Below are 21302 nucleotides of genomic sequence, written 5' to 3'. Positions count from 1 at the left end.
TGCAGATGGATTTTCAGACTGTCTCACAATCACCTCATCCACACGTCCCCAGACAGATGAAGAGGAGTATTTATCGGGAGCATGAGGAGAATCAAAAATGAGCAAAAGGCAAAGAGCAAAAGACTTAAATAATGTCTGCAAATCAACCTGCCATCTGGAATGTTTTTTATATATAAGTTTGTGAATCTGAATTGTATGGAAGCTTATTTCCTGCCATGGAATGTAAAAATTTAACTTTTTAGTTTATATCTCACACTTCAGACTTTTTTCTTGTAATTCTGAGATGTAAACTCGCAATTAAGAGAAAATATTCATAATTTTTGAAATTAGGGACAATTACCTTATTTACCTCTATGAAAAAAAAAAAAAAAAAGTCAATCTTGAATATATGTGTATTTAAATTTGAGACAAAATACACATTTATTGAAGCCAGCCCACAAAAACAAGTCTTAATAATGCTATCTAGTTTCGTTTTAAGGATCTTAAGATATTTTAACTGGAAATAAAAATACTCATTAGGAAAAGGATTCTTTTTAGGATGCTTCCAGTGAAGCTCACTAGGTTTTAAAGCTCTTGTCTTCTCTAGGTCTGTGTCCTGTTTCTGGGGTAAATTAGTCTGAAGGATGTTTCCTGCTCATAGGAGGGGACTATAAATCAGCCCAATACTGAGGAGACATTCAAAACTCCCACAGGTCCTGTTACCCTTTACTGATATCTACTCTGCCCTCACTGCATATTAAACACACACACATATGGGTGACCCCTGGTGTTCTCTGACCGTTAGAGGTCACATGACATGTTATAGTCCTAACTGTAGCCACTGCTGCTGACACACGCATATGTTTCACATTATCAGGCTATAGATCAGCTGCAGGAAAGCCTTTAGGAATGAAACAGGAACCTCAAAAACACCCTGAAACTTCAGCAATCAGCAATTAAAGTTCATTCTGGACATTTTTTACTGACTTTGTGTTTATCTATCTATCTATCTATATCTATATTATTTATGTTTGTCAACCAGCCTTGGGTGGTTTGCTGGTCTTTCTTCAACAGACCATTGTTACCATACTGGGAAACTAAGACCATCACATGTGATTAGACTGATGTTTCATTTCTTTTTCTAGAAAGGTTATTGAGGATCAAATCTTTGGCTGAGAGCTGAGAAAATGTTCTGTTTCTGTAAAAAAAAATTCCCGTTGCATCATGTCTCCCTATTTGATCAATTTCTTCATCCATTAGCACAGAGTTAAAAGTAGTTTAGCATTGCTCACTAGTGTCTGAAACAAGGAGACAATGTTCACAGTGTTCTCACATCAGAAGATCTAAGCCTACAGGACAGATCAGTCTTATCAAATATGGATCGTCTCTGATGGAGCACATCAAACCTCAGCACACACTCTCACCTCACCCCTGGAGCAGAAATATCACCCAGATTGGGGATTATTGTTTGGCTTGACGACAGAAATTGACTCGGAGGCATATGGGATATTTTTGAAGCACTCAGAACACACTTTTAGTTCAGCTATAGACTCTTTGTTTACCAGACTATGTGCCTATCATTCTCTTCATCTCTTCATTGTCGTTCCTTGGTGCCTTGTGACCAAATACGCATTTCTTAACACTGCACTTAATTTTTAACTTGCATCAACTGGGCGTTGCTGGACACATTCAAAAGCATTTCTCAGGAGGTGAAAACATCTCACTCAGTAAACAATTTGCTAGCAGAGAACACAAGGAACCAATTTGCAAACTTATTTAACACTATTCAAGTTTTTGCCATGCATTCCAGAACACGCTGTGACACTAAGTAACATCTGTCACATCTGATTAGTGTTTTCTATGTTCACAGACTCCTGATATGAGCCGTTGGATGTGTATAGATGAACACATTCTTTCAACTGATACTGTCTTTACCAGCTTCATCCGAAATTGTTGTGCTGTGATGGGAACATGCTGCTACTTAGTTTACATGGCGATCTATTGTTATGGTATGGGATTTCAGATGAACTCATCCCAAAATGTCAAACAAGAAAAATCTAACTGGTTTGCCACTTTGCATGTTGGCCAGCCAGTTCCTTTCTGTCTAGATTAAAGGGTTTATGCAGACTAAACTTGATATTTAAGGTCAAAAGTCTGGCGATAACCTAGATCCAAACCAAACTTAAATCTTATGAATATAAAATTACATTTGTAATTCTACTTTAAGGGGAACTCACACTGTGTCCTCTAGCAGTTACAGTCTTGTTTCCTCTCAGAGAAGCATACCTGAGATGTTTTCTGCCGCAAACACGAATAATGCTTGATTATTTCGCTCCTATTTGCTGTCTTTGAGTTGAACATTTAAGTCTGATTGCTTAGAAAAGTAACCACTCATTGCACGATTCGGTATCATTCATGTGTTGCACAGAAGTTTAATACTTAAGGTTAATTGTCTGTTCAAATAAACCGTAATAGTGACGCTTGCTTTAGCGAACACTCTAGAACATTCCTCACAGCCCCGTTTACATTCACGTCCAATTAAATATGGCGTCTACCCCTACTAAGGTTAACTGAATCTCTCGCTGACAGAAGCTTTCACTCATGTGGATCCCACTAAACTAACCTGCTGCACCTTTCTCATGATTCCTTCAAGATGTTGTACAACACAAAGGCACGAAGCAGGAGTGAGAACGGCAAAGCTCCTAACTGCCTAATAAATCTAATTTCATATAGTATACGTATATACTCAAATGTTTCATGACTGTAAATAATTTCTTACCAATGAAGAAAATCTAAATTATATATAAAAAAACATTTTTGACCACAGAATGCCGTGATTGACCAATCAGAATCAAGTATTCCAGACATCCATGATAAAGCAGGACGGTGCCGTCTTCTAGCTGAAGCCCACAGCCAATAATACTGCTGGTACATTAAAAAGTCAGAAATGGGATCAAGTTCCACTTTGTTTGGATTAGAGAAAACCTTCTTAGGCTCTGGAACGAATTGCTGTTCGTGTGGCCGATGCTTCCTGCTACCGTTCCAGAGCCATCAATCAGAGGTAATGACAGGCAGAGATGGGGAGTGTGTGTGTGACCGCAGGACAAGAGTGTCCAACCACACCCAGTCCTCCAGCTACTGCACAACCCACACACACACACACACACACACACAGACACACAGACACACAAACACACACACACACACACACACACACACAGACACACAGACACACAGACACACACACACAAACACACACACACACACACACACACACACACGCACAAACACACAAACACACAGACACACAATAAACACAGTTCATTTTAATTTAAAAAAAGTGAAGCCAATTTATGTCTATTCAGCAATTTCTTCTTCCAAAATAATGTAATTAAATAATAATAATAATTATTATTAAAACAAACAACATTATTGTATTTACAAGTATATTTTTAATAAACAACAGAAGTCTAAGTTATCACCCTAAAAATAGTAGTAGTAGTAATAATAATAATGATTATATGTTATTTAAATTAATAATATTGACTTAAACATAATATTTAATTATAATATTATTAACTATTTTAAATACAATTAACCTCATAATAGTAGTAGTAATAATAAAAGATGAATTATAATGTTCAATAAATTATTAACAAACTGAATTTTAATATTCTAAGCAACATTTAATCAATATTTAAATTAATATTTTAATGTTTTAACTATTCTAAATATAATTAAGGTCTCACTTCATGATCATGATGATATAATGTATTTATAATAGTTTGTATAATTAATTAGTATAGTATAGTATTTCTAATGACAATTATAAGTAAACTGAATATTTAATATTGTAATGAAATTGTATTGTATTGAAATTATGAATAATATTTATTTAAAATTATAATTAAGTTCCTCGTAGTAGTACTAGTAATTTTATTAATAATATTTCTATTAATAATATTAATAAATGTCATGTTTAACTTTAATAATATTAAATTGTAAAAGATTATTAATAATAACATTAACTACAGTATCTTAGTTAGTGTGAATTTGACCCCTTTTGTGCCTGATGGGCTGGATGTTTATAAAGCGCTAACACAAAGCTTGCAATCTCACACAAACTTGCTCTTTCAGTCAGTCAGTCAGTCAGGTTTCAGTCAATCCCTCACCTAGTTGCATGTATGCACTATGTGTGTCTATGAATCACAGCGGGTCCGTAACACCTTGTCAGTGTTCATTCCTGCTGATTAACTCAACTGAGTCATTATGGTTTTGCTAGAGGAGAGATAGACAGTAAAGGGATAGGATTTTTTCCCTGCCGCCACACAGACGGAATCACCACTGCCTTGAGTCACTACAGTCCTTGAAGTGGTTTTGTACTCATAAGAGGGAGAGTTGCTTTTTTAATGTTTATGAGGGACCTGATGAATCCAATTTAGGGGCTGACGGGAGGGGAAAGGGTGGATGGGGGCCGCGTGGAAAAGGAAAACTGATCAAATAAAGTAAATAATCTCAACAAAATTCTGTTGTAAGGAAGGGTCTTTGTGCTGAAACCGACTTGGTGTCGCACTGCATCATGGAAAATCAAGGGGGAGGAAAAAATACAGTTTTTGAATAAAAAAAACGACCAAAAAAGGAGACGTGTTTCACAAGCTGTTTGAATAACGTCTTCTTCCAGAAGCAAATGGTTTGGCTGTTGGTCGAAGGCGTTGTCTGTCTTACCTTGCTCTGCCAATGACAACAGAACAGATCTACAAACCCTTCACAAGGCCTCTATAGTTACAAAAAAACTGCTTCCTTTCCCTCCAGACTGATGCATAAGGCCCATCCATCACACATTAATACATCTACTGTAATAAAATACGTTTTGAGAACAAATTGTATGTAGAGTTCACTGGAAGATTCAAAGCAGAAACATAACATTTGTAGCTCAATGCACACTGAAAAATCATATCAAAGTAATCATGGCGTCTATGATCAGGGAATCTACTTGCGGAACTGCCAAAGATTCTCATAAAGTCAGAAAATCTACAGATTATTAATATAATAACGGTTTGATAACATGTGACATATTTATGATTAAAAAGGGAAAAACTTATCAGGAGCTGATTGGATCTTGAAAAGCAGTCTATATGACAGCTAAAATTAAGATGAAAGAGCTTGAAGACAAATAATGTGCAATGAATCATTCACAGTAAGTCCATACACGTGTACAAAGAAAGTAATATTTCATGTTAACTTTAAAGAACGACAGATATCAGACTCAATAAAAATCATCTTAAATAATCTAACAAATGGACATTGTGTTGATGTAACTGTAAAGTGTTTTTGTAAAGTAAATACCATCTAGAGGCTCAAAACAGAAGACAAAACCTTCACATACAACCACAGTCACATGTCAATAAAGTGTGTACACTGTCCTCATATCTTAGTTTTCCACCACAGGTCTGCAAAAGGTTTCAGATATTTCCTTTGGATTTTATAGTCTAAAAATATAGTCACTGAATAGACTGTAAAATCCAGATACTGCCAGGGATTCTGAGCCGTTAACTCAGTCACAGATGTGCGGTAATGCCTAAATCAGCCATTCCGACATCACTCAATTTCACATCCGTTAAAGGGAGTAAAGTTCAGCTTTGTCCTTGACTTTTCGTAATAGGATTCATGCAGTTGTGTTCACCCATCATTCTCACATTTTCCATGACTTTTGAAAGCATTTCACATTGCCGGACAGACTGCCAAGTTGAACTGGCGCTGTTCGGAAACCTCTGTTTGTTCTGTGCAGCGTCCTGAAGTTGCATTCCACCGACATTACTTGTTCTACTGAGACGACACATGGAAAACTATTTATGATATTCGCACTTTCATACCAAAAGTGGCTTACAAGACAGTGAGCATTTTGTTAGCAGCACGTAGTGAAGAACAGAAGTCAAATTCACAGTTTCCAGCGTTTGTACAACAGCAGCTGTCCACGCATCAATCTAAATGCAATTCCCCCCTACAGGCCATTTCAGGCTCTGCTCATTGGCGTGCATGCAGACAGGAAATATGGAATGATAATTAGCTCTTTTCATTGTTTTTGAAGAATACGGCTCTTTCGCTTGCAGAGGAATTATTTTGAAGAAGCTGCTTGGAATTCTCCCAGCAGATTCGCCCTTCGATTCCCTGACCTTCCCCAGAAGCTTCCAGACCTGACCAACATTCAGAGCTCCTCTGACTTCATTATGAGTGTTTATCGATTTAAAGTCATAGCTGTTTACTGTCTGAAATGCAAACGGACTGTTTGATTTATCTCTGGCGCTCTGTCTCACTTTTGGAGACCTTTGACTAGACTTGAACGTGGCTGGGTGGATTCTAATAGAGAACAGGTCAAACATTTACTTTAAATTCAGCTCTGAGGATCCTATTTTAATGAGCAATGACAGATAACATTCTGCTTTTTATAATTGCTCGGCAGAACCTCATATATAATAGATAACATGCCCTGTGGGGAATCGTTGGGATTTCAAGGCGTTTCTGAGTTTATGTTGAGGACGGGGTTAAAATTGTGTGGAATTCAGAGACTGAACATGTAGCATTTAATGGCTTGGATTTATTTTACCATCGACAGCAATTAAAATGATCCATATGGATTCTTAGCATGCATACACCCCGAGAACACCCAGTTTGTGTGAGAGGACTGGAGCATTTGGTTAATAAATTCACATCATTAGAGACCCCCAAACAGGAGGTTCATTTACGTCCACAGAGTTGCTAATGTCTAATTGCCCTGCTAATTTTTCCCTAAGAGGCTGGTGAAGTATTAGAGAACTTATTACCCGCCGCCCACACACTTCAAACAATACACACACTGTAGTCCACACACAGTCCACACACTCTACACAAACACAACACACAGTTGCAGCAATAGCTGTCAGTGTTGACTTGTGTTATCAACTGTGTTGCATTAAATAATGGTGTTTTATGAACTGTTTTACATTATAGAACTGTTTTGTTGCACTATATAGTTGCAGTATATATGTCTGCATGTTGCTCTATGGAACTGCATTATAGAACATGCTTCCCTATAATGTTGTATTATAGAATACATTGCACTGTGGAGTTGTTATACTGTAGAGTGTATTGTGGTATAGAGTTGTCTTATAAACCCTTTAGCATTGTAGAGTTGCATTACAGACTTAGAGTGTGTTTTGCCATAGAGTTGCATTATAGAGCGCCATGTAGAGAGCTGCATTTATAGGGCATGTTGCAGTATAGACTTGCTTTATAAAGTGGCTTTATAGAGTGCATTGCACTATAGTGTTGCATTACAGAGCGTTTTGTGGTATAGAATTGCTTTATGGTCCTTTTAGCATTGTAGAGCACAAGGGTATGTAGTTACTTCATTGTGCTATAGAGTTGCATGTAGAGTGTCATGGTATAAAGTTGTTACAGGGCATGTTGTGCAATAGAGTTATAAGACAATATAGAGCGTGCTGTAGTATAGCGTTGCTCTATGACATTACATAATAGCGTCTTGCATTATATAGTTGCAGTGTGGAGCGTACTGCTGTACAGAGTTGATTTATACACCTTTTTTTTACTATTTGCCAAAGACCATGCTGCTGTATAGAGTTACATTATAGATCATTAAGGAATAAAGACGTAACAGATCGGTGGCATAGAGTTATACTATAGAGAGTGTTAATACAAGTTGCTTTATACACCCAGTTGCATTATAGAATTGCGTTATAGAGTGTCACGGTATAAAGTTATGTTATAGAGTGTGTTGCACAATAAAGTTGCATTATAGAGCATGTTGCGATACAGAGTTGCTCTAAAGACCCTGTTGTTCTGTAGAGTTGTGTTATAGAGCGTCATGCTGTAGAGCAGCACTATAGAACATGTTGAGGTATGGAGCTGCATTATAGAATTTGCTGCAGTGTAGCAAGTGTTCTCCACTCTGACCCTCAAGGGCCATTTTTTCTGCAGAGCTTAGCTTAAACCCTAATCAAAAATACCTGTACAAGCTAATCATGGTCTTCAGGATGACTACAAAGTTATTGGCAGGTGAATTTGATCAAGGTAAACTCTACAGGAAAGTGGACCTCAAGACCAGAGTTAAGACCCTTGCAGTATAGAGTTACTATATACACCCTATTGTGATATAGAGCTGCGTTACAGACCATGCTGCTGTATAGAGTGGCATTTTTCAAGCATTGTGGTATAGAGTTAGGTTATAGATTGTGCTTCTGTAAAGAGTTACATTATAAAGCACTGTAGAGTTACATGTGTTGAGTGCTGCGTTATAGAGTCACATAAAGAATGTTGCGATGTAGAGTTGCTTTATATGTCATGCTGCTGTATAGAGTTACATATGCCACGGTTACAGAGTTTTTTTTTTTTAAATAAATTATGTAAAAATCCTTAAAACAAAATACATTTATTTGAGATGCAACACTGCATCAGATATAAAGTATGGTTTTCACTCGTATTAAAGCACATTCTCTGAAAACAAAACTTAATATCGCATGCAGTGTTGCATGTCAAGTAAATTTATCTGTTTTAAAGAATTGTAGAGATTTAGCTTGAAAGCAAGTCTATAAGACATTAAAAAGTCATTAAGAAGTGCATAGACTGTATAGCTATGTTTGTGCTCTAGAGGTCTGTGACTGACAGTTTTCACCCTACCCAGCACTCTTCTCATATAGTTCTTTGCTCCTACTTATTTTAAGCTCACAGAATCCTGCAAATGACGGAATAACTGTGTCCCTGTGACTCACAGTAACGACCTGTTACCCCACCCAGTCTGCTAACAGCAGCCTCTGAGGCAGCACATGCCCCGTTTGAAAGCGGGTTATATTTATCCCCTCCACTGCAGAAGGGCCCATCCCAGTGCTCTGCTCTGTCCCCAGAGAGCGCCTTACTAAAGAGATGTTTGCAAATTACCCAGAACGCCTCTGGCTGGATGGAGGTTTAATGCAGGACAGAAGTCAGAGCTGACACGCATGCATGCTAACGGCAACGTGAGGATCTCAGTGGAAAGTTCTAGCATTAGTCCTATAGTCTCTCCGTTCACAAACTCCAGTCAAATCAGACAAGACTGGAAGATCACTCACTCACAGTTGAGACCATTTACAAATGATACATTTCACAAATTAAATTGTTTTCACAAAAATGCTAGTTTTCAGGAATTATTTTAGCTATTTAGCTTTCTTGAGTTGGCTGTGATTCTTCAAAGATGAAAAAGGTTCTTGTTACATTAAACACTTTAATGTACTCTGCTATTTTCGTTTTACTCCAATGCACTTCAAAGAACATGATGGTATTGAGAGTTAACCTGAGACTATGCTGAAAAAACCCACAGTAATGCTATGGTACTTCAATTTATTATAGTACTGAATATTTACCATGCTATTTCCATTTCACTAGAGCTTAAAAATGCAATGCTATTGGATTTAATAGGGTACCATATTTAAAAAAGATGGTAATATTTGCTCATTTCATATATACCATGACCATTAAACAGTGTTTGAATTTTTCTGAATTGTATCCAAGTACCTTGGAGTAAAATTCAGTCCTAAGTATACATCATGGCATAACTAAAGAAGCATCTAAAGAAGCACAGTTCTCCTGTTGCATCAGGCTGCAAAACCTTTTTCAGAATCTTTATTTTTAGTGTCATCATGGGATTTCTAAGATTGGGAAGCATACATTTGTTTATATCTTACACCATATGGCATAAATGCTGTCTTGTAAACATAGATCACCACTTTTGTGAACTGCAGATGTCTTTTCATCCATGCATGGACTTCAATCCCAGCGGTTGGACAGTTTTGCCCCTCTCTAGTGCAAGCGATACAAACTGTAAATTATCTTGTCAAGCCAGATAGTGGCTGCTGGCCTAGTTTCCTGATCAGCAGACTGGAAAGCTTTGTCTCTGAGGATACTGTGTGATGTTGTAGTGTTCCTTGCGCTGTCTCATGATGAAGATGACTCATGCAAAACTTCCCCTCAGGGACTCCACCATAACCACTCAATCTAATCACCAAGGAGCTCCACCAGGCCAACTCAGTCTAATCACCAAGTATTCACTCAACACAGTTTCAACTTTCGCTATTAACCCATGTACAGGAGCAGCTCAATTAGTTGAGAATCTAATCATTTTCAATATAAAAATCATATTGTTTGAACATTTCTGAAGCTTGTAGATACAGTGGTACAGAAACAAATGGACAAACTCATCAAGATATAAAATCTGTTTATTCAGGGTTAATTCTCAATTTCTGGGAAACAAAAGAGGAAAACACTCAACCAAACAGTGATATCCCACTGTAAGTCTTTTTATGAAGCAATAGTTGAGTGATGATCTCGTAGAAAAATTTAACCTGATCTATTGTGACAATGATTTGGCCAAGAGCCTCTGTGGGGAGGACTGCCCAGACCACGCTGTATATAAACCCACAAACCTTCTGTCTCCATAGTGGCACATGAGATTCCATTGGATGAATATGAAAAGACAGGAATATGGAGTATGGAGTTTATCTATTCCCTACGGTCTGGTATTGTCGGGGTTGTGTGTTGTGTGTGTACCATGTTTCATACTGACAGATCATTTATTGAGGAGGACAGTGAGGAGGGAAAGTCTCAAGCATCAGGGTTTCAAACTTTCTGCATTGATTCCAGTGTGGGCGGAAGGTTTGTCCCATGGGAACTGCAGACGGGAACGCTGTAGACCCTACCTCAACTCCCGGAGTAGAGTTAGTTTCACATAACTAGATGTTTGACTATGAGTATAAAGTGTAGCTGAATTGCAGCTTATTCTTATAAAGTACTCGTCTAAATCTAGTAGCATGGACACATTTATGCTTTTCTTTCTGTATGGCACATTACTTTCATTCAAGGTCTACAGTTAATCTTGAAACATTCATTGCACTTTCCAATCACAAATAGCGGACCGCTGAGAGATCAGCAAAGATAAATGTTTGCCTTCTGGTTCTGAGACACCCCTTGTTGTGCCGGAAAATGCAACTCTCTCCGAGACCGGCAGACTAATCTCGTCAATTTACAAATGCTAATATTATGTTTATTAATCTAATGTGCAGGGCTGTACCAACATTTATTAACCTGACAACTTCCCGGACTCAAACATATGCACTGCTGCAAACACAACACATATCCACACACTCTCACACACTCCTTGTAAAGACTAAAATGCTTATCAACTCACAGGCTGGTACACCGCTTACTGGGTCAATGATATCTGATTCACCATGATTCAGTCTCCCATACCTTATGATTCATATTAAAGTGTACATGAAATTAAATTTTACAAATGCATGTTATTGACCTTACTATGAACAATTTATTCATGCATATGTTTAATTTTTCTAACATTTGTATCAACCTCATCATTTTTAAGCAAACCAGATCTTACGATAAAACAACAGACTTCTCCAATCATTTAGTCCACTTAAACTCCGCCCCTTTATCAAAATCGGCGGCAAGCTCACATTTAGTGCCACCTCACCTGGTTAACAATTAATGGACAGAACCCCACCCTTCATTTTATTGATTTTTTTTTTTTTGATAATCTGTTTCACTCGGATGTGAGGCCCACAATACAGAAGAAAATATTTTTTTTCTACTGTTGTTTTATTGGGATTGTTAAGGTAAAGTGCATTTTTTCTATTTTAGTAGTTTGACTGTAAAAATAATGATTGTTTCCAAATAGGTTTCCCAAATACTGCTAGCGTCTACCAATCAATTTGGTTTGCTTGATTATCAGTACATAATTTATTATAAAATCATGTTAAAATTAATCAAATATGATACATCAAGCTTTTGGGGAACAATTATTTGTGACTTTCTCAGTCATCATTGCATTGCTTTGCATAATATGTTTTGCCCATACAATAAAACAGACAGTTTTAATAATAAAACTGAGCATTTCAATATCATCTTACCTTTTTTTCTTAAATATTAGCATATGCACCAAATAGCTTATTTTTTTTCCAAATATGGCCCTTTGAATAAAATGTAATTTTTTCCTCCTCAAGTAATAGCTCTATATTCTCTGTATATCATACTATATGAGTTAAAAAAGCCTGACGTATCAAACAAGACACTCAATAAAAACACATATGGAAATTTTTATAAATGTATTTTGGTTCAAAAGTTTAAAAGATTCAAAAGTTCCATTTCAAAATAGAAGATTTAGTTTTAGGCTTTACAGGGTTAAAACTGACCAAATCTATTCCAGATTCAGTTTGACAGTTACACAACTTTACTCTGAACATCTGCTTGTGTCACGCCCCTTCACGCCCTGCCACGCCCCTACATTGCCACGCCCGAGCCCATCTCACAGCTCCAGTTAAGCATTGATTTTTGTACTATTTTCATCCTCTCTTACTCACTTCTCCACACATGGTCCTCGTGTGGTGTCTAACGATACAGGGCGTAGATGCCAACACATTCTTGACAGTCTACCAGCTCAAACGCACATTGTAGATCAGTTGCCGGTGTTGCTGTTTTCTCTGCTGTCATGTGAGTGTGTGTCAGCTGGTGATGGATAAACGCTTTGATCCGGAGCTGAACAACGGTCACTTCAGTGCAACTTTAACTCGCATGCTAATCAGACTGCAGGTCTCACAGGCGCTGCTAAAGATCCCGGAGCGGAAAAGCAGGAACATCTGTGCGTGGGGCAGCTGATCCACACCTCTGAAAGTGACTCTTTATTTCAGGACCTCTGATCTGCGCGAGCCGCTGCCAGACTGCCCAAATGCACGCAAAGAGCCCCCTCAGAGGAAGTAAGAGAAGGAGGGGTCACCAAACTGTGGGTTTATTGTACACCGCCAGAACAGAATCTAGACTCACAAGTATGAATGAGTTTTTTTTCTACGAGGGAACCTTTGCTTCAACACACACTTTGAGTTGTTTGAAGCTTCTCCACTGAGCTGGAGCTCCACAAATTTGCAGAATACACAATAACGCAGCTTTTGTGAAAACTTTTGCACTGCTTTCAAATATTCAAACACAATGTTATATTCTGCTAGACTGGCTCATTAATTCTAATAGACTGAGATTGAGTGGGCTTACCTCCGTTGGCAGTCTGGAGCAGGTATAGCAGTGCCAGAAAGAGGGCAGACAGGAGCGGACACCCAGGGGCGCTCATCTTGACACTTTAGTCCGAGTCTCAGAGTCTCTGTGGCCACTTTGGGACCTGGAGTGTGTGTGGGGTGTACTCATGGAGGGGGCGGGACAGACGCAGATGAAAATGATACCCTAAACCCCCCCAAATGTAAAGAAAAAAACATCCCCTACACTCAAACACACACCCCTGCGATGCCCATCTGGAAAAACTACACCTCTTTTTCTTCTTCCTTACACTACTCCACCCCCAGTTTCCATCCTCTCCGCTCTGTAAAACGATTCAGCTTTCATTCAAAAAGCAGACTGACCTCAGAGTTTCTCTAAACCTTTAAAAATTCTGAAGATCGGATGAGAAAATATGAGAAATAATCACCAAGACTTTGTTTTAGGAACCAAAATATCACTCATTGTCTTGAAGAGTCTATGAAGAACATACTTGGAACATTTCAACACAAAAGGTTATTCATAGTGAAAAAAAAAAGGTTCTTTAGGCTATTCAAATGTTCTTTACACATTTTCACCTAAAATGGTTCGTCTATGGCATCACTGCAAAAACCCAATATCTGAGTGTAGATATTTATGTATGTTTTATGTGTTTTTTTTAAAAAAGGATCCAACCAAAAAAACCTGGTAACCCGCATAGCGACACATTACAAACAGCCACAACATCCGGGCATCATAGAAGCAACTTCTGTTTGTAGCAACGTTTATTTTGCGACTAGTTCTCTTTAGAGAGTCACCTACTGATTAGAGTAGTTTCTTGTAAAACACACAAACTTAGTTTTATTTACAACTTTGACAAATCATACAGTCATGAAAGAGTTTCTTAAAAAACAAGAAAAAAAGAAAAGATCTAAATTCTTATTAAAACTGTGTTGAATGAGTTTATAATATTTTCCCATGTTCATCAAGAGAAGACTATTTAGCAGATGTTAGCATGAACAGTAATTTGATAACTATTTATATTAACATTTATTAAAAACAAACAGATTTATATATTTTCTGATGAAAATATGGTTGCTATAGCATTAGTTTCTATGACTTTGAAAGGTGGTTTCTAGGGTGTTCAGAGTAGTTGCTATGGCATTTCATGGTGGTTTCTAGGACATTCTAGGTGGCTGTGTTAGGAAGTGTGTTACTATGTCAGTCTATGGGCTTTTAATGCCTGTTTTATCATCCGGCAGGTGAAAATCAATTGTTTATAGACGAAATAGCACAATTTAGCAAACATCCCAAATTATTATACTGTGTAATGCTTAGCAGCTGTGCAGTTGTGTTTAGTCTTATCTTGGACTTGAGCTAAAAATGAACTCTCACACACACACATAACCCCTAACACAACTCCCCATTCCTCCCATTACGTCTGCCACCGTGCATCTCTAATTACACAAAAAACCTGTATGTTGCTGTAAACCTTCAAAATCACCCCCAAAAAAGAGTTTCCAGACCTTCACAAAGACTCATTGTCAGAATGTCTTTAAAAAGGCTAAAAATAAACTATGGTTGTTTAGTTGTGGGTGTGTGTGTGTGGGTGTGTGTGGTCATTCTGCAGCAGTGTTAGATTGTATAGTCATGATATCATGTGGAATCCCACACACTCATGTTTATATTAGTCAGCTCAGGAGCGCTGTGTCGCTGCTCTGCACATATTCTGTCGTATTCAGAAGTTGCTGGTTTCAAATTACTGGAGAGCTTAAAGCTCATGTAAGCACATTTTTAATCCCACATATAAAATATCCCCACTACCTGATAGATAGCGGCCCACCGATTATTTGGGTGCTTAAGACGCATTTTAAAATGTTTGAATGTCCCTATAAATAACAAAATAGCAAATCTAGAGGTATTTATTTTAAAGAAATAGCATACATTTTTATGCAAAACGTTTGACAAAATTAAGTTTAGATTTCAAGTCATAGAATATAAAATATTAATTCCATAAAAGCTGGCTTTTCCAGTTTAATACTGCGCTTTTATTTGTATTATTTATTTATTTATGAATTAATTAAAAGAGAAAAAATATGTCGGTAACGTCAAACACCTGCACTTTAAGAAAAGTCTGTAAAAATAGGTTACAATGTACTGCATTTTCTGTTTTTCAACTAGTTTGAGTTTTTTCCTTAAAGTGCAGAAACACAAATTCAAGTCTTACATAAGTCATAAAAATATATTACCTAAAATATATATTTTAAATATTAAGATAAAAAAAACCCTATGTTAAAAATGTACTGTAGATATTAAAAGTATAAATATAAAATATAAACTACAACATTTGCTAATATATTATTATTATTATATTCACTTTATATTAATAAATTAGTATTATATTCATTCATATTTCCTTATATAGCAAGGTGAAGTTTGAAACAGGTCAAAATAATTTTTTCACAAAAATGTTTGTAGTGACAAATATAAGTTACCCAGTTGTCACCAAGTTTATAAAATGACTCTTTTACTGAGACAAAAAATATTTCTTAAAAGATATTCCTTCCTTACTTCCTTTCCTTTATTTATTAAGCACTTTTACACAACTTGTCATTGAACAAAGTGCTGTACAAACACATAAGCAATCATAAAAACATACATCATTTACACCACATATAAATAATGAATTAAACCCCTCAGTTTGATAACCTACAAAGCAACTACTATACCCCTACTATATTTTACATTTGAATGCTCACTAAGAATGGGTGTATTTGCTTTAGTGGGCAGCAGGGGTAGTTTTGAGAGCACCGCCCTCTGTTGGACAGATTTTGGGTGTTTTTGACAGGATCATTTGGAGCTCAGAACAAGTGATGTCTGTTCAGGCCTTCGTCAACATGAAGTGGCATTCAATGCTTCTGATCTCTCTGTCTCTGTGACTGTGTCTGTCTTTATTAACGTTTATCAATGACATTTTCAAACTCACACTACTGCCAGCATCGAGTCAGTGTCCTGCCAGCATTTGGCCTGCATCTGTGTGGCTCTTTGCCATCGTGATCAGTGGATGTCAGATGTTCTCTCCAGACAGACAGACAAACATACAGATTACAGACATTCTTCAGCTGACTGAAAAACATTGATTCAACCTAGCTCTAACATCAGAGGCAAATGTTATTATGTACCAAAAGCGCTTCACCTAAAAAAGGCTATAACTTAATTTTGGTATGACCATTTTCTACTCTTTAGGATGCCTATATATAATTTACAGCTGTTAGGATTGGTTACAAAAACAATGCTAAATGCTAATAAAAGTGCACCCATGCCCATATAACCATGCAAAGTTAGAATACTAAAATAAATGTGGTAATGTGAAGCATTTTCTCCTCCCTTTCATAATTATTTTGGTAATATATAGGTAATATATATATAATAAACTATATGTAATTATATGGTCAACTTTATTTCATTATTTGCGTTCGTTTCCCCCCCTGCAATCTCATACAATACATTCTCTGTATATTGTTTTTATTTTACTGAGTATATACATTTGTTTTTAATTTTTAATTTAAATTTTAACATGTGTGTGTGTGTGTGTACATATATGTGTGTGTATATATATACATATATATATATATATATATATATATATATATATATATATATATATATATATATATATATGTTAGAAATTAAATATAAGATAACTAAGATATGTGTTATAGCTTGGATATTCACCATATAAATGCAGCTGCAAAAACTCTTGGCTTGGAAATTTATCCATGTGTTATCTTGGGTGAAAACATTTATTGAGATGTTTTGGGTGAGCGTTATGCTAATTAAGTTACAGACACGCCCACACTCACTTTGAATAATCTGAATTTATAAATGTTTAAATGTAAGAATGTATTCATTTTGTGAATAAAACAAAGCTTTTATGTATGCATATACGCAAATTACAGTGTGCAGTCGTTTTTTCCAAGATGTGACCCTTTAAAACAGACTTCAACGTCTCTCTCTCTCTCTCTCTCTCTCTCTCACACACACACACACACACACACACACACACACACACTGATTTGTGTTGAACACACTGAAGCCGCACTGATTTCGGCATTTTAACCTGAGCGAGAGTCGCAGGGGAACAGATGACGGGCTTACACTCCTCCATCTCTCTTAGAGGATGAAAAAGAGCTAGACAAAGAAAAGTCAATAATTACAGCGTGATGCCCCTCTAGACACAAACAAAAAACACATCCAGAAGAACAGGAGGCCTTTCAATTCTCTCCGCCTGTATTTGTATTCATGATGATTTCTCTCTCCCCCATCACCGAGCTCCTCCTGGGTCTGAGTAAATTCTCCTGTTCTCTCATGCTGAGAGAGAGAGAGAGAGAGAGAGAGAGAGAGAACAAAAGCAGTGTTTTAGGGATGTTTTCCAAAAGAACTAATCAAAAATCTCCAGAAGTAAAACGAACCTCAGCAGGAAGGAGAACAGGAAACCCTCAGAGACGTAAACCTCTCTCCTTCTCGCTTTAAAACACACTCAGACTGGTTAAAACATACTGGTTTTCTGTTTTAAAGGACAGTTTGGCAGCCTGTGAGTCGAGAACTACAGGCAGACAGTTGAAAACAGGCAGACGAAAATAGGTTTATCATTAATTAGAGCAAAGAATCAAGAAATATACAAAAAAACGAGAATTAAAATATATAATATATATTATTATATACAAAGAACGCACACTGACTTCTTTGACTGGTGGGTCTCACCTCGAGTTAATGAAGAATGCTTGCTTTATGAGGTGTGTATCAGACCTGAACACTAACGGTGACGGGCATCAATCCAGCGGCCCTGCAGGACACGTGCAAGTCCCACACTATCAGCTCTGGGTCAATAAACGCCTCACAGTCACCACAAGAACATAAACCAACAGATAAAACTAAAATAATGGATTCGAGTTTGCGAGAAACTGGTTTCACTTAGGATCTTTTGATTAGCAACACCTGCTGAGTTTCCTGAGGGGGTTTCCACAACAACACAGAGACCGGAGCCGACTGAACTATGATGAGAGACAATAAACTGGACATTTCTGGAATCAGAACAAAGATACGCAGCACAGATGCAAAACACATCACAACATGTGTCTTGGCATACATTTAGTCTCAAACCTAAGCCTTGTAGGAAATCATAGAAACATACATTCATCACAAGCTGTAGGGGGAGCTGTTGATCAGTCGTCTGCAGGAGGAGAGAAGGAGAGAGAGACAGACAGACAGAAAAAAGAAAGACAGAGAGAGAAACAGTGTTGTTTTGGCAGGAGTTCTTGTGTTTGTGAGCAGATGGAGACGCTGCATCCCATTTATAATTGGACAAACCTGATGAAGACAAAGCGATACTAGTGCATTCAGATGCTTGCACACTCTCACATGTTTACAGAGCCATGGACTTCTAGTGTTTTTAAATGAAGCTAATTAGAAGTACTTTACCTTAAAAAATACATGTTGAATCATTAGATAATTAAATCATTTCAAATACGCACTGGCAGCTTTTCAAAATTACATTTGCAAATATTTTAAAGCATATGCATATGCATATACAGATTCTATTTAAAATGCATAAAAATACGCAAAAAATGTATTAACATTTTAGGTCCGAATGTGTAGTTTAACTATTTACACGATAACAATATATAAAACTACATAATAGTAACTGTCTCTTTAAATTATATAATCAAGAGGAAGTGACATCATCTTCAGGGGCACTGTGTTTAAGTTGTATTCATCTTTAACATTAATAATTTGTTGTTTTTTAATGCTTAGTGAGATTTAACGAGGTAAGCATGACAAACATGAGATTTTTGTTTTTGTGCTATTCATAAAAAAGTCTATTGAATAATAATACAAGAGCATGATTTATAGATAACAGGAAGAACTGTCCAATTTGGTTTGAAATGGTCCATTAAATCACAAATTGCTTTGATGTATCAATGATAGTGCTGTATTTCTTATTTTAAAGGTGTAAACAATATCCAATACCAATATTTAGTGCTTTATGCTTCCAGAGGCCAAGACGTACCTGAATTGAAACATTGTGTTTGGCATAAACTCATTTTCTTGCACTTTTATCTAGTTTGGTTATGGTTTTTGAGGTCGAAAGCATTTTGCACAACCTGTTCATGTTAGCATTGTTCTACTTTGGTTTCCTCCCAGTACTTTGCACCAAATTGACTCATGATTATATCAATATTTTTCACATTGAGCTTTGTTTTTTTGAGAATCCCACCTCTGAACCTGACCGATCCATTCGAATGATCGAAGAGCTTCACGCGATATTCCCACAAAGACCCCGCGGCCATGTTTAGCTGTTATCAATCTGAGTTTGTGTTTTCACCCCATGCCATCTGCTATAAAACACAGATGTTTGATAATGTAACGAGATGGGTTTTCTAAGAATATCGGACGGTAAATCTGCTGTGAAATGCAGAGGAAATGCATTTACACTCTGTGCATTATTAAATAAACTTGTGCTACAGGCTGCCGAATGGTCACGAGGGGGAAAAGCTGCTGCTTTCCTTGAATCTAATGAGAAACACAAGACACATTTTTACCTGCTACCATCTTCCCCTTCGAAATATCAATCGTTCAAACTGTCTAGCTTCACATCCAGCGATGATTTCTCAGAGTAATGCATTTAAATGTCATGTGCAGCTGTAGTGACGTGGGCTCTAATTATTGAATCGCACGAGATTTGAATAATGTCTAATGTATCCAGTCATTGCATGCCTTAAAGTTAATGTGAAATTAAAATGGACCCTATTTACTTTCTTAACGAATGCCTCTGGCCTTAGTGTGCATGATTCATTAGTGCACATTATTTTAGTAAATCATCATAATTTTCTCTGCTGATGTAACCAAGGCTGCTGTGCGCACGGGGAGAAATACATTTAACAAGTAATATCATAGCCCACTTCTCACAATCCAATTAAATCCTAATGGATCAAGCCCCATCGTTGCCTTATTTCCACAACCCATTTTATTTATGTAATATGACATATTTAAGTGCTACTGATTAAAAATGGAGTGCAAGAGATATTGACTGGGAATTGATTGCATTATTAAAATGCATGTTTCGTTCAGGTTGAAGGTCAAGATTTAAATCTTTTTAAATCTTTAATCATGATTTGCTATTGTTAATAGGAATGCACAATACTGTATATCTGTAATTTTTTTTGATAGTATATAATTAGACTAAATAGTATATAATTGTATTATTTAATATGTTTAATATAGCATTGTCTACAGCATAATATATGATTAATAATATATAGAGAATAATGATTGGCTTATTGTATGAATCAGAATTTTAATAAAATATTTTTAATTATTTTAAATAATATGAATGAATATGTAAACGGAAGTAAATATATTTTTATTTAATTTTAATTACATTTGAATTTTTTACATCTACAGAATATTTGAAATTACCAAATCATCTGGCTTCAGTAATATTACATATTGTCAGAGTAAAATGTAGAAATGTAGGACTTGATTTTATAAATCAGGATTTGATTTGACATGAAAATCCTGAAAATAAATAAATATATATATATATATATATATATATATATATATATATATATATATATATATATATATATATGTGTGTGTGTGTGTGTGTGTGTTATATACAGTATTTTATACAAAGCAGGATGAATCCAAAATTAGTCAAATGTATAACTTGATATGTATTATTAATATTTCAAAATAATAATAGCTATTGATTTACTTTATAAAAATATTTGTATAATTCTATTAATATAATTTCAATTATTATTATTATATAACTTTTTTTGATTATTTTATTTCATAGTAATAAAACATGCATTTATTGTGATAGGATCATGGGCATAACATGGGCAGACTGTTGGATAAATCTGAAATGAAGTTTGCAAATCAGATCAAATTTGAATATCTTCATATGATACCGTTAACATGCAGCTGAGTTCTTAGCATGATTATGGGTTTCCCAAATATATGAGCATGTAAAGCCATGCAGAATAAGGAAGACACATCTCGTTCTGTGATGTTGCTGTTCTTTGCTTTCTTGTGTGAAACCCAAGCAGATGTTTGCCTCTGGGCATTCTGGATCTAAACCATCATCAACAATTTCACACACAAAAAACACGTAAAAAAAAACAACAGGAGACAGATTGCGCTTGCTAAATCGCCTCTTCCTTAAATGAGCCTCACAGTTGTGAATTCACACCTCCGTG

The 21302-nt window shown here is 36.3% G+C and overlaps 1 protein-coding gene across 1 annotated transcript in view; it reads right to left on the bottom strand.

Moving 5' to 3' along the window:
- The window catches only part of LOC113079167 (chondroitin sulfate proteoglycan 4-like), a 49664-nt gene extending 36498 nt beyond the window's left edge, over positions 1 to 13166 (bottom strand). The window contains exon 1 of the mRNA XM_026251371.1: positions 13060 to 13166. Within this exon, the coding sequence (XP_026107156.1) occupies positions 13060 to 13135 (76 nt within the window). The 5' untranslated portion in view covers positions 13136 to 13166. The remainder of the gene's footprint in view (positions 1 to 13059) is intronic.
- Positions 13167 to 21302: the final 8136 nt, after the last annotated feature.

This window comes from Carassius auratus, unplaced genomic scaffold (genome assembly GCF_003368295.1).
Source record: "Carassius auratus strain Wakin unplaced genomic scaffold, ASM336829v1 scaf_tig00027245, whole genome shotgun sequence".
In the NCBI taxonomy this organism is placed as follows: domain Eukaryota; kingdom Metazoa; phylum Chordata; class Actinopteri; order Cypriniformes; family Cyprinidae; genus Carassius; species Carassius auratus.
This window is presented reverse-complemented; position numbering and strand designations above follow the sequence as displayed.